The following is a 22,458-nucleotide window of genomic DNA, read 5'->3' as shown; positions in this document are numbered from 1 at the left end:
AGTCACACATTCACACGCTGATGACTCAACACCAGAGGCAAGGTGGGGTTCAGTGTCTTGCCCAAGGACACTTTCTATGTGCGGGCAAGGCGGGAATCGAACCTGCAATCTTTTGATCAGAGGTCGACCGCCATACTACTGCAGCAAATGTCCTTGTGAAGGAGCGGCTGGATTTTAAAAAACCTGTTCTTGTCAATCAAATATCGCCTGAGATCACTCCGGAAACAATGTCGTATTTTCCTGATTTTGTCTTTCTCTTTCGGCTTTTCCCATCAGGGGTCGCCACAGCGAATCATCCTTTTCCACCTCACTCTATCATGGACATCTTCTACCCTAATTTTTTCGCATGGTTATTTTGGCAATTTTTTACGCCGGATGCCCTTCCTGACGCAACCCTCTCTATTTATCCGGGCTTGGGACCGGCACAGAAGTTACTGGCTTGCAACCCCTGTGGCTAGATTATTTTCCTGATTTTGTGCAACCTTAAAAATCCTCCAGAAACTTTTACACGTTTGGAAACAAATGATGGATCGTCTCTTTGTCCCTGAAGGCATCGCTGTTTTCCTAATGGAAAGGGAGGACATGCCATGGAAAATGGAGGCTTTGTATTAAAAAGTAACAGAGCGTGACATCATCAGCATACGCTGAGAATCTGAAGGCACAATTCAACCTATTCGCTGGATTGTGAGGCTGCTTCCCCTCGCCGTCTGCGCTGCGACTGAAATACGCCAAATAAGGACTAAAATGATGCATGCCGACTGCATTTACAGACTGATTAGTGGACACATTAATTTGTTATGAGTTGCTCATGATGGCGAGGACGATGGTGTGGGCGGTACCGCTCCCTGACCCCACCTCCCTGCATGTAAAGTACTTTAATGAGGAATAAAAACCGCCGAACCGACCTCAAACCTGCTCAAAGCAACGTTTGCCCACATATTCAGAACCAAAACCACCCAGTCTGGCAACACAGCATGATGGGCAGGTTCTGGTTCTGGTCCAGTCTGGTTCTGTTCTGTTTCCATCGCCCACAGATCAAGAACGAACCTTTTAGTTGGCCGATGTTACGGCTGTGGCCGTATTAGGTTTTATTTGGTTCTGTTTGCTCTGTGTTTTGTGTTATTTTTGTATCAGAGTGGGACTTCTGTGTTTTTTGTGGATCTTTGTTTGTATGTCTGTGATTATTTTCAGGTGTGCTGGCAAGGGTGTGGCCTCCATTTGGACAAGCTGGTGGAGGCAGCCTTTAAAGCCACCACTTGGACCTCCAGCCGGTGAGAAGGGTGCCTTGCAGCAAAAGCCTCCACTGCAGCTTGGCCCTCTTCTCCATTTTGTTTTGTTTTGTTCTCCATTTAGTTTATGTCTTTGCCACTTGTTTAGTTGTGTGTTGCACTTTAGTATTTTGGTATCCGTAGTTCTTTGTAGTTTGTAGTTTTGTATGTGCCCACTCTGTTTAGTCTTTTGGTTTATAGTTATTAAGTGAAGCTGTAGGGGTGAACTGCCATTTTGTTTAGTACATGTTTATGTTAGGTTAGGGAGGTTAGCGTTCTGTCTTTCATTTCCCTTTCCTTTCATTTACAGGTAAGATTACATATTTTAGTTAGTTGGGGTTTTGTTTGTTATTTTGGCCTGGGTTCACCCTGAAGCCTTTTAGTTTCAATTTTAGTTATTGTTGGATTGTTTTATTTGTAAATAAATTTGTCATATTTTTATGGAGACATTTGTTTTGGTGTGTGTTAATTTAACTTTGGTAGCCAAACCTTTACTTTTTTATGTTCTGCCCCCCCTAGCACCCCTAGACACACAAGGGGGCGTAACAGCCGACCTGCAGCAGAGTTTCACTGGAGCTCCTCTAGGCTTCACCTCCTGCTCCTGGAGACCTCCTGTCCTGTTCTCACACCGGATCCAGGTGATCAGCAGGAACCGGGTTCTCCAGAGAGTCTCAGTCATTTCAACAACATCCACGCATGTAAAGAAGTTCACGTCTTCAAACAAAATGTGTTAAAGTTTGGTGCAGAATATTTTATCAGAACCACCAGGTTCACGCGTGAAAAGGTTCAGAAATTCTCAACAGACCATAAACACAACACAAAGATCTCCAGACACAAACCCAGACTCTTCTGAACCGATCAACCAATCACAGCCTTTCTCCTGTCAGCAGCCAATCAGCTTCAGCCCTCAGTAGCCAATGAGAATCAAAGTGCTGAGAGGGTTCTTCGCACTGGGCCAAACTGGATCCATCTGAAGAACTTCCACAGGGATCTTGAAGGCCGTCTGGTTCTGGTTCTGAGTCGTCTCGCCGTTTCTCCTGTTGGACTGACAGCCGAACGCAATCGCAGCTTTTAGAACCCAAACGCAACACCAGTATGACATACTACAATCTGATTGGCTAATGAGGCAGCAGCTGATTGGCTGCTGACAACTGGGATGAGCCGATGAAGGTTTGGTTCTGAATCGTTAGAGTGAAACGACCGAACTGCAGTTTAATGTTTCAGGATCACAGATTTTACGTTTATTCCGTCATTCTCAGCGTTCCTGTAAAAATGTCAATAAAGTTTTCTTCATGGCTCAGATGTGCTTCGTTTGATTGGACCGAACCTGAACTCTTCCAAAACACAGACACGTCCTCATCCCTCATGCAGCTCCTGACCCGGTTCTAAGTCCAGTCTGGTTCAGTCTGACCCTGTCCAGCTTTAGCTCTCATCAGGGTTCTGAATCCTGAATGAAGCCTGTCCAGATATTTGTGCAGCGACTCCAAACCGGTTGGAGCTGGTTCTGCTGGAAAGGGGGGTCCGTGTGGGTCCGAGGTCAGGAGAACGGAACTTCCCATCTCTGTGTGTACGCGCTCAGTTCACACGGGCTGATCACCAGCATCCGGGACGACTCCATCCCGTCCAGCGCCATCTCCGAGTCCAGGCAGAACCGGGACACGACGTGCTCCAGATGAGTCCCGGACTTCTGCCATCGCTGCGGGAACATCAACAGACGTTAGTGTCAGCACTTCTCCGCTCCAGAACCATCAAAAATCTGATCCGGCGGGTCTGTGTTTGGACTTCCTGTCAGAGGAAACGACCAAATATGGATTTGAAGAGAGTCCGACTTCGGGAAACTTCAGAACCTCCATGTCTCTCCATTCATGTCATTTTTACAAAGACAAACCTATCTTATCCCAAAATGTGATCCTTACGGAATGACTGCCGACATTCCCACGTCACTCATGAGGAAAAGAGACTCCTGTTGATGATAGGAGGAGGAGGAAGAGGAGGAGGAGGAGCTCAGTCATCAGCTGATCTTCACTTAGAAGAAAACGGGCCGGGTTCTGACCTTCACTTTCAACCAGCATACCAGAACCGGCTGACTGATCCGGCATCGGTGACTAAAGACCCACTCTGACAGAAAAAAGCTGTTTTTCTGATGATGAAGGACATTCAGAGTGAAAATTAGGATTAAAACTACATTTCTGAGGATTTCTTTATTCACATCGTAGTGAGTCAGGAGCAGACGAGATAAGGCCGTTTGAAAAACTACGGCAAGCCGCGAGCTCCCAGCTCCGCCCTTTTCTGATGCAGACAAACAGATCCATGAACCTCTCTGTTTTCCTAGACTGAGCTGGAATCCGGATCAGAACCGGTCTTATCTTTGATGCACCGCTAACTGGGGGTGTGAGGGGCTGTAAGCTAGGGTGAGAGTGTAAAAAAAATATTTTGGGAAAATAAGGGACCCGCCCACAACTCAGAGATGAATTTCTGATGAACTCCTGCCGGTCTGCAGAAACTATGTCCTAGAAAACCACAGTCGTTTGGATTTTGGCTGAGCTCGGCATCATCATGATGAAAAGAACTCTGGGGACAGTTTTAGAACAAATCAGAAGATGATCGGAGCGGGACATCTGAGGGAACAGGACTCTCTAGAGTCACCACTAGGGGGAGCTCTCCTCTAAACTGTCAGAGTTTTAATCTGTCGCCAAAAGTCACCATTTCAGGACTAAATCTGTTCCAGGAGGAACATGAACTTGATCTAACCTGAGACTCCTAACCTCTAACCCTTAAAAGGCCACCAGGAGTCTCCAGGTGAGGATCCACCACCGGTTCTGATGAGGAGCTCCACCTTTAACGCAGTTGAACCAGAACCCAGCTGCTGAAGTGGGACACACACTTTGTATTTGTGCATATGTGTGTATCTGTGTTGTGTACCTGCTTGCCATCCTCCGGGCTGCAGGGCAGCATCAGAACCTGCGATGCGGGGAAAGTGGTGGACAGGGACAGACAGTGCTGCTGCTGCCGGATCTGCTGTCTGTGTGTGTAGACCCACACCTGCCGGGAAACACAGACATGGTTCTGACCCGACGTGCTTCCTGGAGAACCAGAGGTGAGGGTCTGATCAGACCAGACTCTCCCCCGTCCTCCTGACCAGCTTCTGTGGGCAGCCGCATGAACGAGCGTTCCTGAAGGCATCGCAGAGACGGATGGAAACAGGAAGTTTCCACCAGGAAGGAAAGAGGAAACTGACTGTAGCTCCGCCCCCACACAAGCTGCTCCGCCCCTCAGGTCTGAGTCAAAGCAAGTGACTGTGTTCACGGGGGCTGGATAGGGGGGTAAGCCCCACAGGAGTTTTCTAGTTTTTTTAACCCTTGTGCTATCCTATGACCCCCCCTTCCATTGAGGTGTTCTCCCTACCATGACAAAGGTGGATAAAGGTGGAAAGATTTCATGTAATCCATGGACACCAGTGAAGATCACAAATCATTGAAGAAAAAAGGTTCAGAGCACTGTTTAGTGGGTCTAGATGACCCAACTCCCAACGTTAACGTGCCTAGGATAGAACAAGGGTTACCTGGAGAAGCTCAGAATTGACTATCATTACAACAAATCTTTCAAAATAAAGTCCAGTTTTTATATTTCTGAACATGTTCGGAGGATTTTCTCATTGACGCTGACGCTAGCCATGATGCTAATCCTGATGCTAATGTTAGCCATAATGCTAACCCTGACGTTAAACCTAATGCTAACCCTGACACTAGCCATGATGCTAATCCTGATGCTAATGTTAGCCATGATGCTAATCCTGATGCTAATGTTAGCCATGATGCTAACCCTTAAGCTGCAAACAGGACCCGGCTCAGTAACCTTTGGTTGGTTTACCCCCCCCCCCCCCCCCCCAAGCTGTTAAGCAAGGAGGCATTGATTGTACTTTTTAATCTTAGGTATGATCCGAAAATGGATTTGAACCCACAACCTTCCAGTGTTGATCAGATTGGGGGAGGCGGGATCTCCTCTTTAAGGAACTGCAGCGTACATGTCAATCACAAACCAACCCCCCTGTTCTGCTGCTGGGGTGTCAGAGAACCCGCCTGGGGGACGACCATCTGCTGCAGGGCGGGACCTCCCCACCTCCTTTTCTGTTTGTGACCCGGTTCCTCAGACCCACCTGACTGTCAGCAGGGACGCCCCCCTTCCCTGCGCACGGCGTCAGCGTGAGAACCGGCGTGTCCTCGCCCTCCACGTGGTGAGACTCCAGACAGTTCTGCCTCTGCCTGATGATGCCGGAACGCGAGTCCGAGTCGTCTGGCACCCTGAGGAGGAGGAGCCTATTTCAATCTAACTTTATAAATACAGATCGTCTGCAGGAGGAATCACACACAAACCGGATGCACTAACGCACACAGACACACAACAAGAGACAAAAATATTTAGCAACACAAGCTCAGAGCAGATAGTCATTAGGAAAAAACAATAACAGTCAATAATAATAAACAATAATAATCAATAAACAATCATAATCAATTATAAACAATAATTCCTGAGAGCATAAACAACTTTGTCAATTAGACAAAACTAAGGGTATTAAGATTCCTGAAATATTTTGTTAAAATTAACGATCGTTTTTTTTCCTGACTGTCGGTTAAATTCTCGTCCTGCAGCGTCCGTTTAAAAACCGTAAAGGTTGTTCTGTCTTTAAAGGGTCAGGCCCTTGTTCCCCAGAGCGAGCGCCGTTAATTCATTCTGAGGATTAGCGGGAGCCTCAGTGAGGCAGCGCTTAAGCAGGACCAGGCTTTTATCGTGAATGGAGACGCGGCGCCTAAAGCTGCTGCTTCTTAGCCGCAGCAGAGAGGATCACTACGATAAACCGTCGCCTTATCTCACGTGTGACAGCTTTCCACAATCGGCTGTGTTTTCCAATTAAAACCCCTCGAAGTTTGTCTTCTCTTCATCCTGGAAGGAGACCTTCCACCGGAGCCGTCGGGCAGAACCCGATTCTCCTTTTGTGACCAAACTCTGGGAGTTTTGTTTGTCATCTCAACTCTTTGTGTCACAAAATGTTTTAATATTCAGGAGAAAGAGTTTGCTGTGGTTTGTTTGGATTCCTGTTTCTCTTATTTCCTCCAGATGCAGAGCATCCTGTGGGCGACCCTCTTCTCTTACTTCAGCTCGGGGTACACGTTGTCCAAGTACCACCTGAAGGATTTACACTTCAGCTTCTGACGGAGTTCCACTCTGCCTCGAACGCTGAGAAAACACAGATGGACCGTCAGTCCATGAAGACGTCTGACACATTTCTGACAAGCGACAGAGACGCATGACATGGCATCAAAGGTACACAGGAAATTTGACACAAAAATCCGTCTGGAGCGCGCAATCATGTGGTTCCTGCGCATTGTGTGAGTCCTTACTCGCCAAAGGATTTGCCTCGAGCTGCAGGCCGGGCAGAGTAGTAGAAGAGACGGAACTCATCCATCCACACCTCAGCCGTGCGCCGGGTGTTCCTGTGAGCAAACACAAAGTCAGATCCTCCTGGTTTCACCTCCTCGCTTTGTTTGGTTGTTGTTCCAATCCTTGTAACATTATTGATGAAATCCCAAAGCTTTAGATCAAGGCTTTGTCTTTGGTCCAACATAATGCTGTGCAGACACACCTGTCCAACTCAGACGACCTTTTTCTGCAGCTGCAACAGAGACGGCACCACAATCCACGCCCCGCACAACCTCACAACACGCACAACCTTACAACGCACACGCATAACCCGACCAAACCCAAATCCATTATTTAGCTCGTCTGCACTGAAGACATTCAATACAGGGTCATCAAGACCCCCCTGTTCTGCTCATGTTTGAAAAAAGTTACAGGATTGCTCCTCTTCTGTCTTTCAGTTTGAATAATAATAATAATGATAATAATACATTTTATTTATATGGCGCCTTTCTGGGCACTCAGGGTCGCCTCACAGTACAAAGTATGTAAAAACATGAACATACAACAATAAAATTCCAGAACACAAAATAAGTTAACAGTTAAAAACAGCAATTTAAATATTATGAGCAGAGTTTTGATACCCCTCTTATGCTCGTTTTAAAAAGAAGGGATGCTCCTCTTCATCACTCTTCTTTGTTAAGTCACAGGCATACTCCTCTTCTGCCTTTTATTTCTAAGTAGTCACAAAGATGCTTCACTTTTTCATCATGGTCGTATTTCTTCAGTCCTCTTGACTTTTTCTTCTCTCCCAAAGTAATGACATCTGTGAGTTTGTGGAGTTAAGAGCACCAACATAAGGGGGGGGAGGGGGGGGGGTCCCAGCATCGTTAATGGTTTCTATAGCAGTTCAGCAATTAGGAGATGCTGGCAGATCCATCAGATCTGGCTGCACTCTGTCATAGTTGGGGGGGGTCTTTGTGAAGTGGGTGGGTGGGGGGGGGGCATTGTGAAGCACAGCTCTATCTTTGGGATCGGTTAATAAGAAGCACTTTTGTTGCACATTCATATTCCTTCCAGAGCAGCGCGTCAGCGGGCAGCGGTGCATCTGTTCACGCCGCCGATAACAAACATCAGCTCTTTGCGATACAAATAATAGTCGTCATCTTTCATGTGGAACAGATGTTACCGTGGAAACAGGGAGCAGAATGAGCAGCAAGCATTGGATGAATGAGCTGCTGCACAAAAACAATCCAATGTTTTTCTGACAGAACTTCAGCCCTAAGGGGGGGGGGGGGGGGGGGGGGGTGCATGCTCAGATCTTTTTTTCTTTGCAGGTGAAGTCCAGAAAACTAAGTGAAAGAAAAGATCAGGTTGATCGATGAGACATAACTGTGTGTCTGTGGACGCCGTTACAGGAAGCTGTGATCAATAAAGTTGTGTTGAAATGAAAGTTGTTGTGGAGTTCAAGCCTGAACACGGGAAAGGACAAACTGATGCCCCCCGCCTGCCTAAAGTGTCAGGCCTGCATTCCGGGTGTGAAGGAGTTAATGGTGGCGCCGGCAGGAACCAACGCTCTGAATGAATCATGAAATGTGATTACAGCCGTGATTAATCTGCTCTTTCAGCATCAGTTCCCGTGTTTGGAGCGTGTTAGCGGTGTGCTGTAAACACGCCGTGTTCACATGCTTTCAGAGGCCACAACTCATCGTATGTTAATGGGATCATGTTGCTGCGGCGGCGGCGGGAAGCAGCAGTAAATCCGCTCCAACAGCTACAGGAAACTGCTGCTGTCAGTCAGGAGGGGGGGCATGAGGGTTTGAGTAATCCAATGATGTAGTGGGGGGGGTGTTCCTTCAGTTTGTATTTAAAGACACTTCATCCGTCCATTTTCAGAACGCTGGATTGCTGGAGCCTATCCCAGCTGCTGCTGGATGAAGGTGGGGTTTGTTGCAGGGCTTCATATTTAATGGTTGAGCATTTTTAGGAAAGGGTATAAAACTTTCTGCAGCTTCTGGGATCAGAAATGAAGACCTATACATTAAAGTTGTTTGTTATTCTGCTGAATTGTTATGCATCTATAAACCCAGTTTCCAGTGGAACCGTTGGCGGCAGCAGCAGGAAGTCTTACTTGATGTAGGTGTTGGCGTTTCCCTCTGGGAACACGTACGGGTGCTTCTTCCTGAAGACGTGACCCACCCTGCTGCAGGGCAGGATCTCCAGGCTGCCGCCGCACTGCCACACCCGGAAGGAGATCTCTGCAGGGAAACATCCATAAAGGTAGGATGCACTACCCACAATGCATCTGATAAACGGCTTAATCACACCAACATTTGTCACGTTTGTCTTTGATGAAGGTCCAACAACGCCGTCCCAGAGTGGGAGGAGTCACTGCAAAGGATTTACAATGGCTCTCTGATCCACCAAGCTGCAGTCTTTTTACATTCAGGTTCAGTCTGTTTGAAGGATAAAACAGAGAAACGCCGGCAGTTGCTGCAGGAAGGAAGTTAGATCTAGGGAAGAAGAATCCTTTGGGAGAGAGTCTCAGGAACGTCTTCATGATGAAGGTCCGAAAAAATCCACCAAACATCATTCAAATGTTGACTTCATGAGCTGCAAATTCCGGTTTTTGGACTAAAGTCTGGGATAGAAACTTGGTGAGAAATGAGACCTCTGACTTCCTGAAACAAGAAGCTCTGTGTGAGGATGAGGAAGAAACAGCAAAGAACAGAGGAACAGGAGGAAGAGGTGAGGAGCAGACAGAGAAACTGGAGGTGTCAGTGAAGGCAGCACTGGGGGGGACAGTGTGAAGATGCTACACCTGCAGGATCTACTTGAAATGCTGTGCTTCATAGTTCATAGAACAGTTCCTCTCAGTGGTCTGCTGCAAATCCAAAGCAAACAGAACCAATGATTCATGTGTGCATGCCTGTTTCCTGCATCATCATGTACTATGAGACGCTGAGGAACTACAAAGGACTACAAAGCTCTGGAGACGAAGGTCCAGCCCAGGAACCTTCCAGATCACAAAGACGTTTTAGTATGTCTCGGTAGGAAAAGGCAGCAGAACCTCAGAACTTGGTTCTCATCAGGAGCTGAAACGCCTCATTTCTGCTGCTCTGTTCTAGCTGCTCTCCAGCTCAGCATGCAGTGGCTGCAGTCCAACACTAGAGGGCAGAAGAACTCCACGTCTGCATGGAAGAACAGAGATGAAAGGGTTTCAGTTCTAATTCTGAAATAGATGACCTGATCTGCCTTGGAACGCTAGTACATGAGGAAGATGAGGAAGATGAGTGAAAGCTTTGTCTTCAGGACGAGAGAAGACTCTGTGGAACAGCCTGTAGCTTCACTGCAGGAGTCCAAATGGAGACGATGACAGCTGCAGAAGGAAAAAGAATTCAAGCTCCAAACCAAACATTTGGAACCAGCCGTCTGCACAGATTCCTGCGGAACCGGATCCAGAACCTGAGAACAAACTCCCAGTTCAGACGGGAACAGAGTTCAGTTTCCCCAGAGGAACAAAACTCCAACTTCACAGAGGGTTGCTACCAGAACGGAGCAAGAAGTGAAAATGAAGATGAAGACGAAGATAGAAGCACAAAGCAGCAAACAGAAAAAAGAACAAGAGAACTCAGCAAGATGAGGAGATACGACCAAAGAAGCATGATGTGCATGTGTGTGCAGTCTGCAGTGTGCGCACACATACACACATTTACACACATGGGTGCTGTGAGCACACACACAATTTTTGTCCCCACGGTGAACTTCGTCCCCAGAAGTCTGTGTCACCTCACCAGAATACAAGTACAAACACACACACTTCATCTCTACTCACCAAAGTTCTCCCCCCCCCAGATGTCCATGGCAGCATCGTATTTGCCCAGGTGATTGAACCAGGACCTGTCAATCACAAAGATGCCTCCAGCGATGATGGGGGTCCTGTCAGACAGGAAGAAGGGACGGTGTAAGCGACTCCACCCCCCCAAAGGGTTCTGCTTTGATCAGAATCAGGAGGGATTTCTGCCAAGACCTGCTGACCCTCTGTAGGATCTCCCCCCAGACGGTGATGGGGACAGGGTCATGCCCCTCCCCCTCAGAACATCGTCTCCTGGTTGAAGGCTCTCCATCCCCGAGGGGACGATGTTCTGAATTCTTTATGGTCATTTCTACGAAAATCATAAATTCAATGAAATGTTTTCAACAGTTTTCTTGGAGCACCAGGTTCAGGTTCGGGTCTGGAATTTGAAAAGGTTTCAGGATTTTTAATATTTTTCGTCTCCCTCCAGACAGTCAGGTCTGCTCTCGGGGTCTCCTAAAGTCGGTGGTCCGAGTCTCATCAGACTTTCTGCAGAGATCACTGCATCAGCAGTATGGCGACTGTGGGCGGAGCTTGTCACCGCATCAGCAGTAGGACGACTGTGGGCGGAGCTTGTCACTGCATCAGCAGTAGGGCGACTGTGGGCGGAGCTTGTCACTGCATCAGCAGTAGGGCGACTGTGGGCGGGGCTTGTCACTGCATCAGCAGTAGGGCGACTGTGGGCGGAGCTTGTCACTGCATCAGCAGTAGGGCGACTGTGGGCGGGGCTTGTCACTGCATCAGCAGTAGGGCGACTGTGGGCGGGGCTTGTCACTGCATCAGCAGTAGGGCGACTGTGGGCGGGGCTTGTCACCGTATCAGCAGTAAGGCGACTGTGGGCGGGGCTTGTCACTGCATCAGCAGTAGGGCGACTGTGGGCGGGGCTTGTCACCGCATCAGCAGTGGGGCTACTGTGGGCGGGGCTTGTCACTGCATCAGCAGTAGGACGACTGTGGGCGGAGCTTGTCACTGCATCAGCAGTAAGGCGACTGTGGGCGGAGCTTGTCACTGCATCAGCAGTAGGGCAACTGTGGGCGGGGCTTGTCACCGCATTAGCAGTAGGACGACTGTGGGCGGAGCTTGTCACTGCATCAGCAGTAGGGCGACTGTGGGCGGGGCTTGTCACAGCATCAGCAGTAGGACGACTGTGGGCGGGGCTTGTCACCGCATCAGCAGTGGGGCTACTGTGGGCGGGGCTTGTCACCGCATCAGCAGTAGGACGACTGTGGGCGGAGCTTGTCACTGCATCAGCAGTAGGGCGACTGTGGGCGGGGCTTGTCACTGCATCAGCAGTAGGGCGACTGTGGGCGGGGCTTGTCACTGCATCAGCAGTAAGGCGACTGTGGGCGGGGCTTGTCACTGCATCAGCAGTAGGGCGACTGTGGGCGGGGCTTGTCACTGCATCAGCAGTAGGGCGACTGTGGGCGGGGCTTGTCACCGCATCAGCAGTAAGGCGACTGTGGGCGGGGCTTGTCACTGCATCAGCAGTAGGGCGACTGTGGGCGGGGCTTGTCACTGCATCAGCAGTAAGGCGACTGTGGGCGGGGCTTGTCACTGCATCAGCAGTAGGGCGACTGTGGGCGGGGCTTGTCACTGCATCAGCAGTAGGGCGACTGTGGGCGGGGCTTGTCACCGCATCAGCAGTAAGGCGACTGTGGGCGGGGCTTGTCACTGCATCAGCAGTAGGGCGACTGTGGGCGGAGCTTGTCACTGCATCAGCAGTAGGGCGACTGTGGGCGGGGCTTGTCACTGCATCAGCAGTAGGGCGACTGTGGGCGGGGCTTGTCACTGCATCAGCAGTAAGGCGACTGTGGGCGGGGCTTGTCACCGCATCAGCAGTGGGGCGACTGTGGGCGGGGCTTGTCACCGCATCAGCAGTAGGACGACTGTGGGCGGGGCTTGTCACTGCATCAGCGGTAAGGCGACTGTGGGCGGGGCTTGTCACTGCATCAGCAGTAGGGCGACTGTGGGCGGGGCTTGTCACTGCATCAGCAGTAGGGCGACTGTGGGCGGGGCTTGTCACTGCATCAGCAGTAGGGCGAATGTGGGCGGGGCTTGTCACTGCATCAGCAGTAGGGCGACTGTGGGCGGGGCTTGTCACTGCATCAGCAGTAGGGCGACTGTGGGCGGGGCTTGTCACTGCATCAGCAGTAGGGCGACTGTGGGCGGGGCTTGTCACCGCATCAGCAGTAAGGCGACTGTGGGCGGGGCTTGTCACTGCATCAGCAGTAGGGCGACTGTGGGCGGGGCTTGTCACCGCATCAGCAGTAAGGCGACTGTGGGCGGGGCTTGTCACTGCATCAGCAGTAGGGCGACTGTGGGCGGGGCTTGTCACTGCATCAGCAGTAGGGCGACTGTGGGCAGGGCTTGTCACCGCATCAGCAGTAAGGCGACTGTGGGCGGGGCTTGTCACTGCATCAGCAGTAGGGCGACTGTGGGCGGGGCTTGTCACCGCATCAGCAGTAAGGCGACTGTGGGCGGAGCTTGTCACTGCATCAGCAGTAGGGCGACTGTGGGCGGAGCTTGTCACTGCATCAGCAGTAGGGCGACTGTGGGCGGGGCTTGTCACTGCATCAGCAGTAGGGCGACTGTGGGCGGGGTTTGTCACTGCATCAGCAGTAGGGCGACTGTGGGCGGGGCTTGTCACTGCATCAGCAGTAGGGCGACTGTGGGCGGGGCTTGTCACTGCATCAGCAGTAGGGCGACTGTGGGCGGGGCTTGTCACTGCATCAGCAGTAAGGCGAATGTGGGCGGGGCTTGTCACCGCATCAGCAGTGGGGCTACTGTGGGCGGGGCTTGTCACCGCATCAGCAATAGGACGACTGTGGGCGGAGCTTGTCACTGCATCAGCAGTAGGGCGACTGTGGGCGGGGCTTGTCACTGCATCAGCAGTAGGGCGACTGTGGGCGGGGCTTGTCACTGCATCAGCAGTAGGGCGAATGTGGGCGGGGCTTGTCACTGCATCAGCAGTAGGGCGACTGTGGGCGGGGCTTGTCACTGCATCAGCAGTAGGGCGACTGTGGGCGGGGCTTGTCACTGCATCAGCAGTAGGGCGACTGTGGGCGGGGCTTGTCACCGCATCAGCAGTAGGGCGACTGTGGGCGGGGCTTGTCACTGCATCAGCAGTAGGGCGACTGTGGGCGGGGCTTGTCACTGCATCAGCAGTAGGGCGACTGTGGGCGGGGCTTGTCACTGCATCAGCAGTAGGGCGACTGTGGGCGGGGCTTGTCACTGCATCAGCAGTAGGGCGACTGTGGGCAGGGCTTGTCACCGCATCAGCAGTAAGGCGACTGTGGGCGGGGCTTGTCACCGCATCAGCAGTAAGGCGACTGTGGGCGGGGCTTGTCACCGCATCAGCAGTAAGGCGACTGTGGGCGGGGCTTGTCACTGCATCAGCAGTAGGGCAACTGTGGGCGGGGCTTGTCACCGCATCAGCAGTAAGGCGACTGTGGGCGGGGCTTGTCACTGCATCAGCAGTAGGGCGACTGTGGGCGGGGCTTAGACTGGTTCAGCCTCCCTGTCAGTGAGATCCTGTTTCTCTGGCTTTTCTCAGTTTTATGTTCAAGCTGGGTTCTGAAGCTGGATCTGGATGAAGCTTCATGAAGCCTCAGGAGAAGATGTGTCCTCATCTCTGCATCCCAGACGGTCAGAGACCAAATGTTCAGAGGAGTCCTGGAAGGTTCCGGTCTGCGGATCTGGTCCATCTTCCTGAGGCTCCCGGTTCTTGGAAACCTGTTGGAGGTCCTGGCAGGACCGCCTGGAAGCATTAGGAGTCGGAGAAGACGCAGAAGGACGTTCAGGCTGAGACGTTCACGGCTTCTGAAGACCTTTAGGGAGCAGACCTGAGTGTCAGAGAGGACGCATCATTCAGGTGAGACCCCCGTTCAGGCGCTGCGTCCTTTAGGACGAGCGGCAGGTTCTAGGCGCTTCCTCCTGATCTGCAGCGTTTGCACGCGTTCAGGTTACTTGATGGGCTGGGTCGGGTCGGTCCGGCGAGACCTCTGCTCAGGCGACAGCTGCTCCCACTTGAAGTGCAGACTCCAGTCGAACCCTGAGGCACAAACACAGGCGGGTTCAGGTTCTCCTGAACGTTCCAGAGGAAGTTCTCCAAGGTTCAGAGGTCATGCGAGGACGCAGCCAACGGGGCGTCCGCACCTCCACGCAGGTCAGCAGACGCCGCAACGTAAGCGAAGGTGTCCATGTTGATGATGTCGATGATGGGGCTGACCACACGGGTCCGGTCCTGCACACAAATAAACACAAACACACATTTAACACATAAACACACACACACATTTAACACACACGCGGTCAGCCGTGATCTGCTGTCGGCACTGCATCTCTAGAGCAGGTGGTTCGGTTCTGCACCATTAGCTGCTGGGTCAGAGCGGGGGGGGGGGGCAGCAGGACAATTACCGACCGAACAGCTGCTCCGAGGGTAAGGGGGGGGGGGGGGTGTTACTCCTCCAAATCTGCATCCGTTGTTCTGTAGCTGTTCCCAAAACGACCCTTAATGGTCACCGAGGAGAGGGGAGGGGGTCGGAGCCCCCACCCTGAAGGTCCGAGCCTCGAGTCTGAAGAGGTTTCAGATCAATGACTGAACATGAAAAACTCAGGAACACGGATGCAGCTTCTGATCTGCAGGGGAGGAAGAAGAGCAAGATGAAGAAAGAAGACCAAACAGAAGGGGGGGGGCATGGATCACTGGGAAACTGATCCGAGGAGGAGGTGTGAGCTAGAAAAGGGGGCGGAGTTTACAAGAAGATAAAAGACGAAAATCCACCTGATCCTTTTACTGTTGGTGGGGGCGGAGTCAGAAATAAAAAATTCATAATAATTTGTTTGTTTTGTTTTGTTGCTGTGTGAACTAAGTTATCTAATTTACTTACTGTACTTTTATGTTTTAACTTTGTGATATTGACTACCCCCCCACTCTAACCCCTTATCCCCCACCCAACCCAAATAATGTTCCCACACGCATACTTATGCCTTCAAAAAAGGTTTGAAGTTTTGATATTTTGAGAAAATCCCACCATGCTGTCAAAGTCATGTTTATATTAATACTTTTGAAACAATCCTGTTTTTTAACTGTTTGGCTAATAAATGGAAGATCTGACAGGTTGATCTTTCCACATAACGCCTGTTCCAAGTCTAACCATGAGTTGGTTTCTGGATTATTTTTTAACCATTTTAATATGTATTGTAATCTATTTGCAAGAAAGTAATTGTGGAAGTTAGGTAATTCTAATCCTCCACATCTTTTTGCAGATTTTAAAGTTTTTAGACTAATTCTTGCAGGTTTATTGTTCCATAGAAAGCGTGATATGGATGAGTCTAATGTTTTGAACCATTTTAATGGCGGTTGTGTGGGAATCATTGAGAAGAGATAATTAACTTTGGGTAAGATTTTCATTTTAACCGTGGCTACCTTGCCCATAAGGGACAGAGGCAGGTTGGTCCAGCGTGTTAGATCGTCCTGTATGCTTTTCAGTAATGGGGTGTGGTTTAGCTGCACCAGTTCTGATAGTTTGGGGGAAAAGTAGATACCCAGATATTTGATATTTCCTGTTTTAACTGGAATTGTGAGTCTTTGTTCCATATTCCTGTTGAGTGGTAATAAAACAGACTTATTCCAATTAATGGAATAGTCTGATATGGAGGAGAATTCATTTATGATCATTGCTGTTTCATTTACAGAATGTATATTCCTTAAAAACAGTAATATGTCATCTGCATAGAGACTAATTTTATGATGGCTGTTTGGTTTTTATTCCTATAATGCTCTCATTCTGTCTTATTGCTGCAGCTAGAGGCTCGATAAATATTGCAAAAAGAGAGGGGGAGAGTGGGCAACCCTGTCTGGTTCCTCTTCCAAGAAAAAACCTGTTGGAAGTCTGTTTATTAGTTCTAACTGATGCATTGGGGTTGTGATATAATATTTTGATCCAATTGATGAATGATTCTCCAAACCCAAACTTATGGAGGGCAGCAATAAGGAACTTCCAATTAACTCTGTCAAAGGCTTTTTCAGCATCCAGCGATAGTACCGTCATTTCCTGGTTTTTAATGGTGGCAAAGTCTATTATATTAACTAGTCCAAGGACATTATCATCCGAGTGTCTGCCTTTGATGAATCCAGTTTGATCGAAGTGAATTATGTGAGGAGTGATTTTTTCTATTCTCTGTGCTTTGCAGATAATTTTTACATCTGCATTGATGTGATATGAGAGGATAGAAATGGGGCGATAGCTTGAAGGACTCGTGGGATCTTTGGCTGGTTTTAGGAGGAGAATTATGTTGGCTCTTCTGCTGAAGTGGACTCTGTTGGGACAGATTCAAAGTCTTGATGTAAAGTTCCCAGAGGAGCGCCCCCTGATGGACTGGAAGCTAATCTGGTATTTAATCTGAAACCTCCGCTAATCTGTTCCGGCGTGCAGCAGGTTGTGGGTTTGAAGCTTCCTTTGCTAGCAGACAAAACATTCTGATGGGAACGACGTCACTTTTAGACTGAGCTGTACCTGTTTGACCCTCTGCAGGAGGGGGGGCAGCCAGTCCTTGTTCACTTCACAGTGGCTGTCCAGGAAGGTCAGGACTCTGGCCCTCGCAGCATCGGCCCCCCGCACTCTGGACCGGATCAGACCTGTGCAGAAACACGGGTCAGAACTCAAATTCTGATCTTCTGCTACATTTACACGAAAATTGTATCAGTACAACAACAACCCCCCCATCCGTCTGTCCATTCATCCAGGTTGCTGGGACAGCAGTCTGATTAATGATACAGACTTTTTTCCCCGCTCTTCCCTGACATCCAGGACCTGGTTCTTTGGGCCGTGAACCAGAACTCTGACCATCGGTGAGTATTGGAACACAGATCGACCCGTAAATTCAGAGCCTCGCTTTCCGGCTCAGCTCACTTCATCAAAACGGATACCACACTGATCTGTCTGTCAGTCTCCCAATCCGATCTTTGCTCCTGAACATGACCCCAAGATACTTAAACTCCTCCCCCTGGGGCAGGAGCCCCCCCCCCCCCGAGAGGGGGAGACAACCTTTCTCAAGTCAAGAACCACAGCCTCAGACTTGCCCTGGCCACTAACCACCCCAATTCATGCAGGAGGTCCTGGCTCCATGAAGCCAACAGGCCAACATCATCAGCAAAGAGGAAATTCTGTGGTCCCCAAACCAGACCCCCCTCCAGCCTCTGGCTACGCCTACAAATTCTGTCCATAAAGATTCGGATCAGAACCGGTGATAAAGGGCAGCCCTGCGGAGTCCAGCATGCACCGGGAACGACTTCCTGCAGCCCCACCATGTTTTCTGACTGCTGCTTTATCACAGATCTGGAAGTTTGTGATGGCCAGCTCTGGTGAGAGATCTCTGTTTCCATTGTTGATGCCAGAAAGGTGTAGGTTTCCTCCTGTGGTGGTCTTTGGTGTTCAGAAGGTCTGGTTTCTGCTCTGTGAGCTGAAAGCTCTGCAACACGTCTGAAGCCTGACCTTTATGTTTTTAAGGAAACTCACTTTCATCTCTAGTTCACTGCAAGAAGAAACAAACTTCAGTCCTTTCCTCTGACCAACAAAAATGATTCTAGTGGAGAAAAAGGAGGGGAAGGATCCTGTGAATGTTTTTAGAGTCGTCTCTGTAGATGGAGGAGAAGCTGCTGCTGTTAGCCGGGTGCCGTACCAGCAGCCGGCCTCTTCCTCCTCAGCTTCATCGCTCCATCATCCGTCAGCGGAGGAGAAAATCGATGGCGGCCTTTTAGAGTCCGTCACACCCGGACTCCAGCGTCTGCCGCACACCAAAGCTTTTTAATCCAAATGACAGAAAAGAGGAAAAGGGGGGGTCCACAGCAGATCCATGTGCACGGACATGAGTGTGCATGAGAGCGTGCACGTGTAAACAAGCCTTTCAGGGGGGGGTCTCCAGCCCGGACTCAATGGTTTAATCAATACTCACTGACACGCGCAGCAACAAGGACAATGCATGCACAAGTGTGTGTGTGTGTGTGTGTGTGGGGGGGGCATGCATGCATAAGAGTAGCGTCCTGAGTGGGACGGGGGGGTTGGTGACTTTGTACAGGAGGCGCTGTGGGGCCGAGGCTCAGCCAATTAAAAATCCCATTTCATCCCCAATAAGGCTTTATTTTCTGGATGGATGCCCCCCCACACATGTATAAACGAGTAAAACACACACACACTCATGTACACACACACACTCCTGCACACACACAGCCGTGAACAAAGATGGAGCTCCATCAGGGTTGGGATGGTTCCTCACATTCATCATCTAGTGAAGCTCACAGCTCCTGCAGGAGGAGGAGGAGGAGGAGGAGTACGCTCCGATGAAGAGACCATGTGCAGACCTTCAGAGCAGCACAGGCTTCCAGAGCACTCGTGCATAAGCAAGCACACGTGCACGCTCCCCCAAAGCTCCACCTGCTTCTCAGTGGAAAAGCAGATGTGACCTTCATCAGGAGGGGCCCCTCCTCCTCACAGACCCCTTTTGCTCAGTAACATCAGAGTTTTGGATCTGCTCAAATCCTGGACTTGACGGGTCCTTTGGTTCAGCTGTGTGGTCTTCTGCGGAAGCGGACTCTGTCGGGACAGATCCCTGCAGGGACACTCCAGTCTGTGGCAGTTGGGGGGCCCAGGTGAAAAGGTCACACGCTTCGGTGCGACCGTCTTACAAAAACACAGAATCGAACCAACAACCTCCTGAGGGTTCTCCGCCCTGCAGCAGCCTCACCTCATAGAGACAGTAATGCACGGCAGGGGTCGCTTCATAATTTGGATTGTTTAGCAGAGAAAGTTTTTGTTTTGTTCAAACAAAAACTGAATGTTTCTTTTGAATTTGAAAACTTTATTGACAAAAAAAAGAGGGTTTCATGAAAGAAACAGTGAAGAATCACTGCAGCTTTGGGATCTTTTCTGTTGAACGACCGGCTCCGGGTTCTGGACATGTTTCTGGAAAGGCTTTGCTCAAAGAAACCCTGACTTGGACAGGTTCAGGTTCGCCGTCCCCCCTGATGACAGATCCTGGCAGAAGGGGGTGCTCAAACAAACCTTCAGCTCACAGTTTGATGAAAACATTCAGAGATGTCTGAGGAGACAGCAGGTTTTCCTCCTCCTTACCTTCTCTCTTCTTGTTGCGCAGACATTTGACTTTAGGCAGTTTGGTGAGAAGCTGGCCGTCTTTTTCTGGAAGAAACAGGAAACTGAAGCCTCAGACACAAACGTCTAATGAAAACCTGTCTTTATTTACAACAAGTAAACTGATTAGGAAGGATAAAAACAAACTACGCAAACCATCAAAATGCATTTTTGATCAAAAAATGGAAATAAGGAAACGGTAAAAGTCCGTTGGTGCACTTCACATGAATCAGTGCAGCTGCAATTGATTGTGTGTGTGAGCGTGCACGTGAGCCGCCTCACCATCGTCGCTGTAATCGTCCACCAGAATGATCTCGTGGATGAGATGAACCGGAGTCCTGTTCAGAACGCTGCAGAGACAAAGCAGAAAGGTTCAAGTTTGAAATGAGCATGTGCACGGACACACGTGCACGCCCCCCTCAGGTCTGTGAGTGTTAACCCGTCACCTATAGAAATGAGTGACGCATCGCATTAGAAAACCATTTTGTCAAAGCTAAAGGTTGAAAGAAAAAAATGTAAAACAGAAAATCTGAAAATGTTCTTTTCTACAACCTTGGAGGGGGTGGGGGGTGTGAATGAGAGAGGGAAACACTAACCGCGGTTTCATGGAAGGAGGAGGAGATGAAGAGGAGGATGAAGGAGAGTCAGGTAAGAAGCTTTAGAAAGAGGATTAAGAGGAAATGAAGTGGTGGAGAAAAACAAGAGAAGCAGCAAGAAAAAAGGGCTTTTATAAACTACATTCAGTTGTCATGAGAGGATGCGCATAGATATGTGCAGACACGTATGCTCATATATATTTGTCTGCAGACACGTATGCGCATAGATATGTGCAGACACGTATGCTCATATATATTTGTCTGCAGACACGTATGCGCATAGATATGTGCAGACACGTATGCTCATATATATTTGTCTGCAGACACGTATGCGCATAGATATGTGCAGACACGTATGCTCATATATATTTGTCTGCAGACACGTATGCGCATAGATATGTGCAGACACGTATGCTCATATATATTTGTCTGCAGACACGTATGCGCATAGATATGTGCAGACACGTATGCTCATATATATTTGTCTGCAGACACGTATGCGCATAGATATGTGCAGACACGTATGCTCATATATATTTGTCTGCAGACACGTATGCGCATAGATATGTGCAGACACGTATGCTCATATATATTTGCCTGCAGACACGTATGCGCATAGATATGTGCAGACACGTATGCTCATATATATTTGTCTGCAGACACGTATGCGCATAGATATGTGCAGACACGTATGCTCATATATATTTGTCTGCAGACACGTATGCGCATAGATATGTGCAGACACGTATGCTCATATATATTTGTCTGCAGACACGTATGCGCATAGATATGTGCAGACACGTATGCTCATATATATTTGTCTGCAGACACGTATGCGCATAGATATGTGCAGACACGTATGCTCATATATATTTGTCTGCAGACACGTATGCGCATACCTCTTTGTTTGGCATAAAGTTGATGTTTTGTTAAAATAAAAAGCCTTGTCTAATCCAAACAGGAAGAACGGTCAACCTCTGATTGGAAGTTTGCAGGTTTGATTCCCTCCTTGCCCGCCCATATGTCTAAATGTCCTTGGGCAAGGCACTGAACCTCACCTTGCCTCTGGTTGGTGGTGTGTGAATGGGACTGTGGCTAGAGTAGAAAAGCGCTGTATGAGTAAACGCCATGTACCTTTTCACGTAAATGTTTCTGAAGTATCGGCGACCCGGTCCCGGATAAGCGGAGGAAGATGGATGGTTTCTGACATTTTTTCTGATTTTTGTTTGTTTTGTTCTAATCAAAAATGGACATAAATGTTCTCCGTCTGAACCCTGCAGATGATGTTGCTGACATCTGTCTAGATAGAAAGTTCCTTAAAAATAAACATTTTCTTTTCTTTCTGTAAACTTTTGGTGATGGGGGGAGGAATGGAGGAGGTGTGGAGAGAACCTGAACCTCTAGACTAAATGTGGAGGAGAGTGATGGATGTTTTTGTTTTGAGGGGGGGGGTGTTGGAATAAAAAAGTTGGAATAATGAAGAAGAGTCAGTGTGTGTGTGTGGGGGGGGCAGGTTGGTAACGGAGACAAATAACCCTGATTGTAGCTCCATCTCTCTTGGAGCCGGGGAAGGGGGGGGGGGTGGAATGCTGAGGAGATTGATGAACAGATTCATGGATGAGACAGAGGGGGGGGGGTCGTGGGGTGTTTGGAGAGGAGGATTTGATCATCTTCATCATCTTTACTTTAGGGCCATAATTCGAAAACAAATGACTCTGTGTTTTACATTCAAAACAACTTTATTGATCAAGACGGAACAAAAATCCTGATGGATCAGATTCTGACCCAAGGGTGGTAAACAGGTGAGGTGTTGACCTTCAGGTGAGCCCCAGGCCCCTCCTTCCAGTCCAACATCGACTCAAACAGGAAGTACAAATGCTGCAGTTCCTCTACAGACCACTGGAGGCAGCAGGGAGCACTTCTGCACTGACTTTCACGTAAAAACTGAACCAACAGATGCCGACTTTCCTACTTTGTTTCCTTTCTTTTCTCTCAGGTTACAATTTTTAACTTTTCACTGATGAGCCTAAGAGGGGGCGGGGCTTTGAGCTCATTGGCTCCCTAGACCTGACTCCCATTGGGTGAAGGAAGTTCTATTGATTTCCGCTCCAGAACAGTGTTTGGTCATGGTTCCGTCATGGAACCCTGTTCCCTCGCTGTACTGCAGTCTTCAG

General features: G+C 49.3%; 1 protein-coding gene across 3 annotated transcripts in view; it reads right to left on the bottom strand.

Annotated features, from left to right (window-relative positions):
* Positions 1 to 1,998: 1,998 nt before the first annotated feature.
* The window catches only part of galnt14 (UDP-N-acetyl-alpha-D-galactosamine:polypeptide N-acetylgalactosaminyltransferase 14 (GalNAc-T14)), a 125,840-nt gene continuing 105,380 nt past the window's right edge, over positions 1,999 to 22,458 (bottom strand). For all 3 annotated transcript variants that reach the window (XM_023952946.2, XM_078942492.1, XM_023952947.2), the window contains 12 exons: positions 19,971 to 20,038; positions 19,671 to 19,736; positions 17,058 to 17,179; positions 14,695 to 14,782; positions 14,506 to 14,590; positions 10,519 to 10,622; positions 8,815 to 8,941; positions 6,668 to 6,760; positions 6,420 to 6,503; positions 5,425 to 5,569; positions 4,191 to 4,310; positions 1,999 to 2,964 (listed from right to left, as the gene is read on the bottom strand). In XM_023952946.2, coding sequence (XP_023808714.1) covers positions 2,806 to 2,964; positions 4,191 to 4,310; positions 5,425 to 5,569; positions 6,420 to 6,503; positions 6,668 to 6,760; positions 8,815 to 8,941; positions 10,519 to 10,622; positions 14,506 to 14,590; positions 14,695 to 14,782; positions 17,058 to 17,179; positions 19,671 to 19,736; positions 19,971 to 20,038 — 1,261 coding nt within the window. In that variant the 3' untranslated portion in view covers positions 1,999 to 2,805. The remainder of the gene's footprint in view (positions 2,965 to 4,190; positions 4,311 to 5,424; positions 5,570 to 6,419; positions 6,504 to 6,667; positions 6,761 to 8,814; positions 8,942 to 10,518; positions 10,623 to 14,505; positions 14,591 to 14,694; positions 14,783 to 17,057; positions 17,180 to 19,670; positions 19,737 to 19,970; positions 20,039 to 22,458) is intronic.

The sequence above is a fragment of the Oryzias latipes genome, chromosome 24 (assembly GCF_053564925.1).
Source record: "Oryzias latipes strain Hd-rR chromosome 24, Olatipes_Hd-rR_3.1".
NCBI lineage: Eukaryota > Metazoa > Chordata > Actinopteri > Beloniformes > Adrianichthyidae > Oryzias > Oryzias latipes.
Note: the sequence above shows the minus strand (reverse complement) of the source record. Positions and strands in the feature narration are given on the sequence as shown.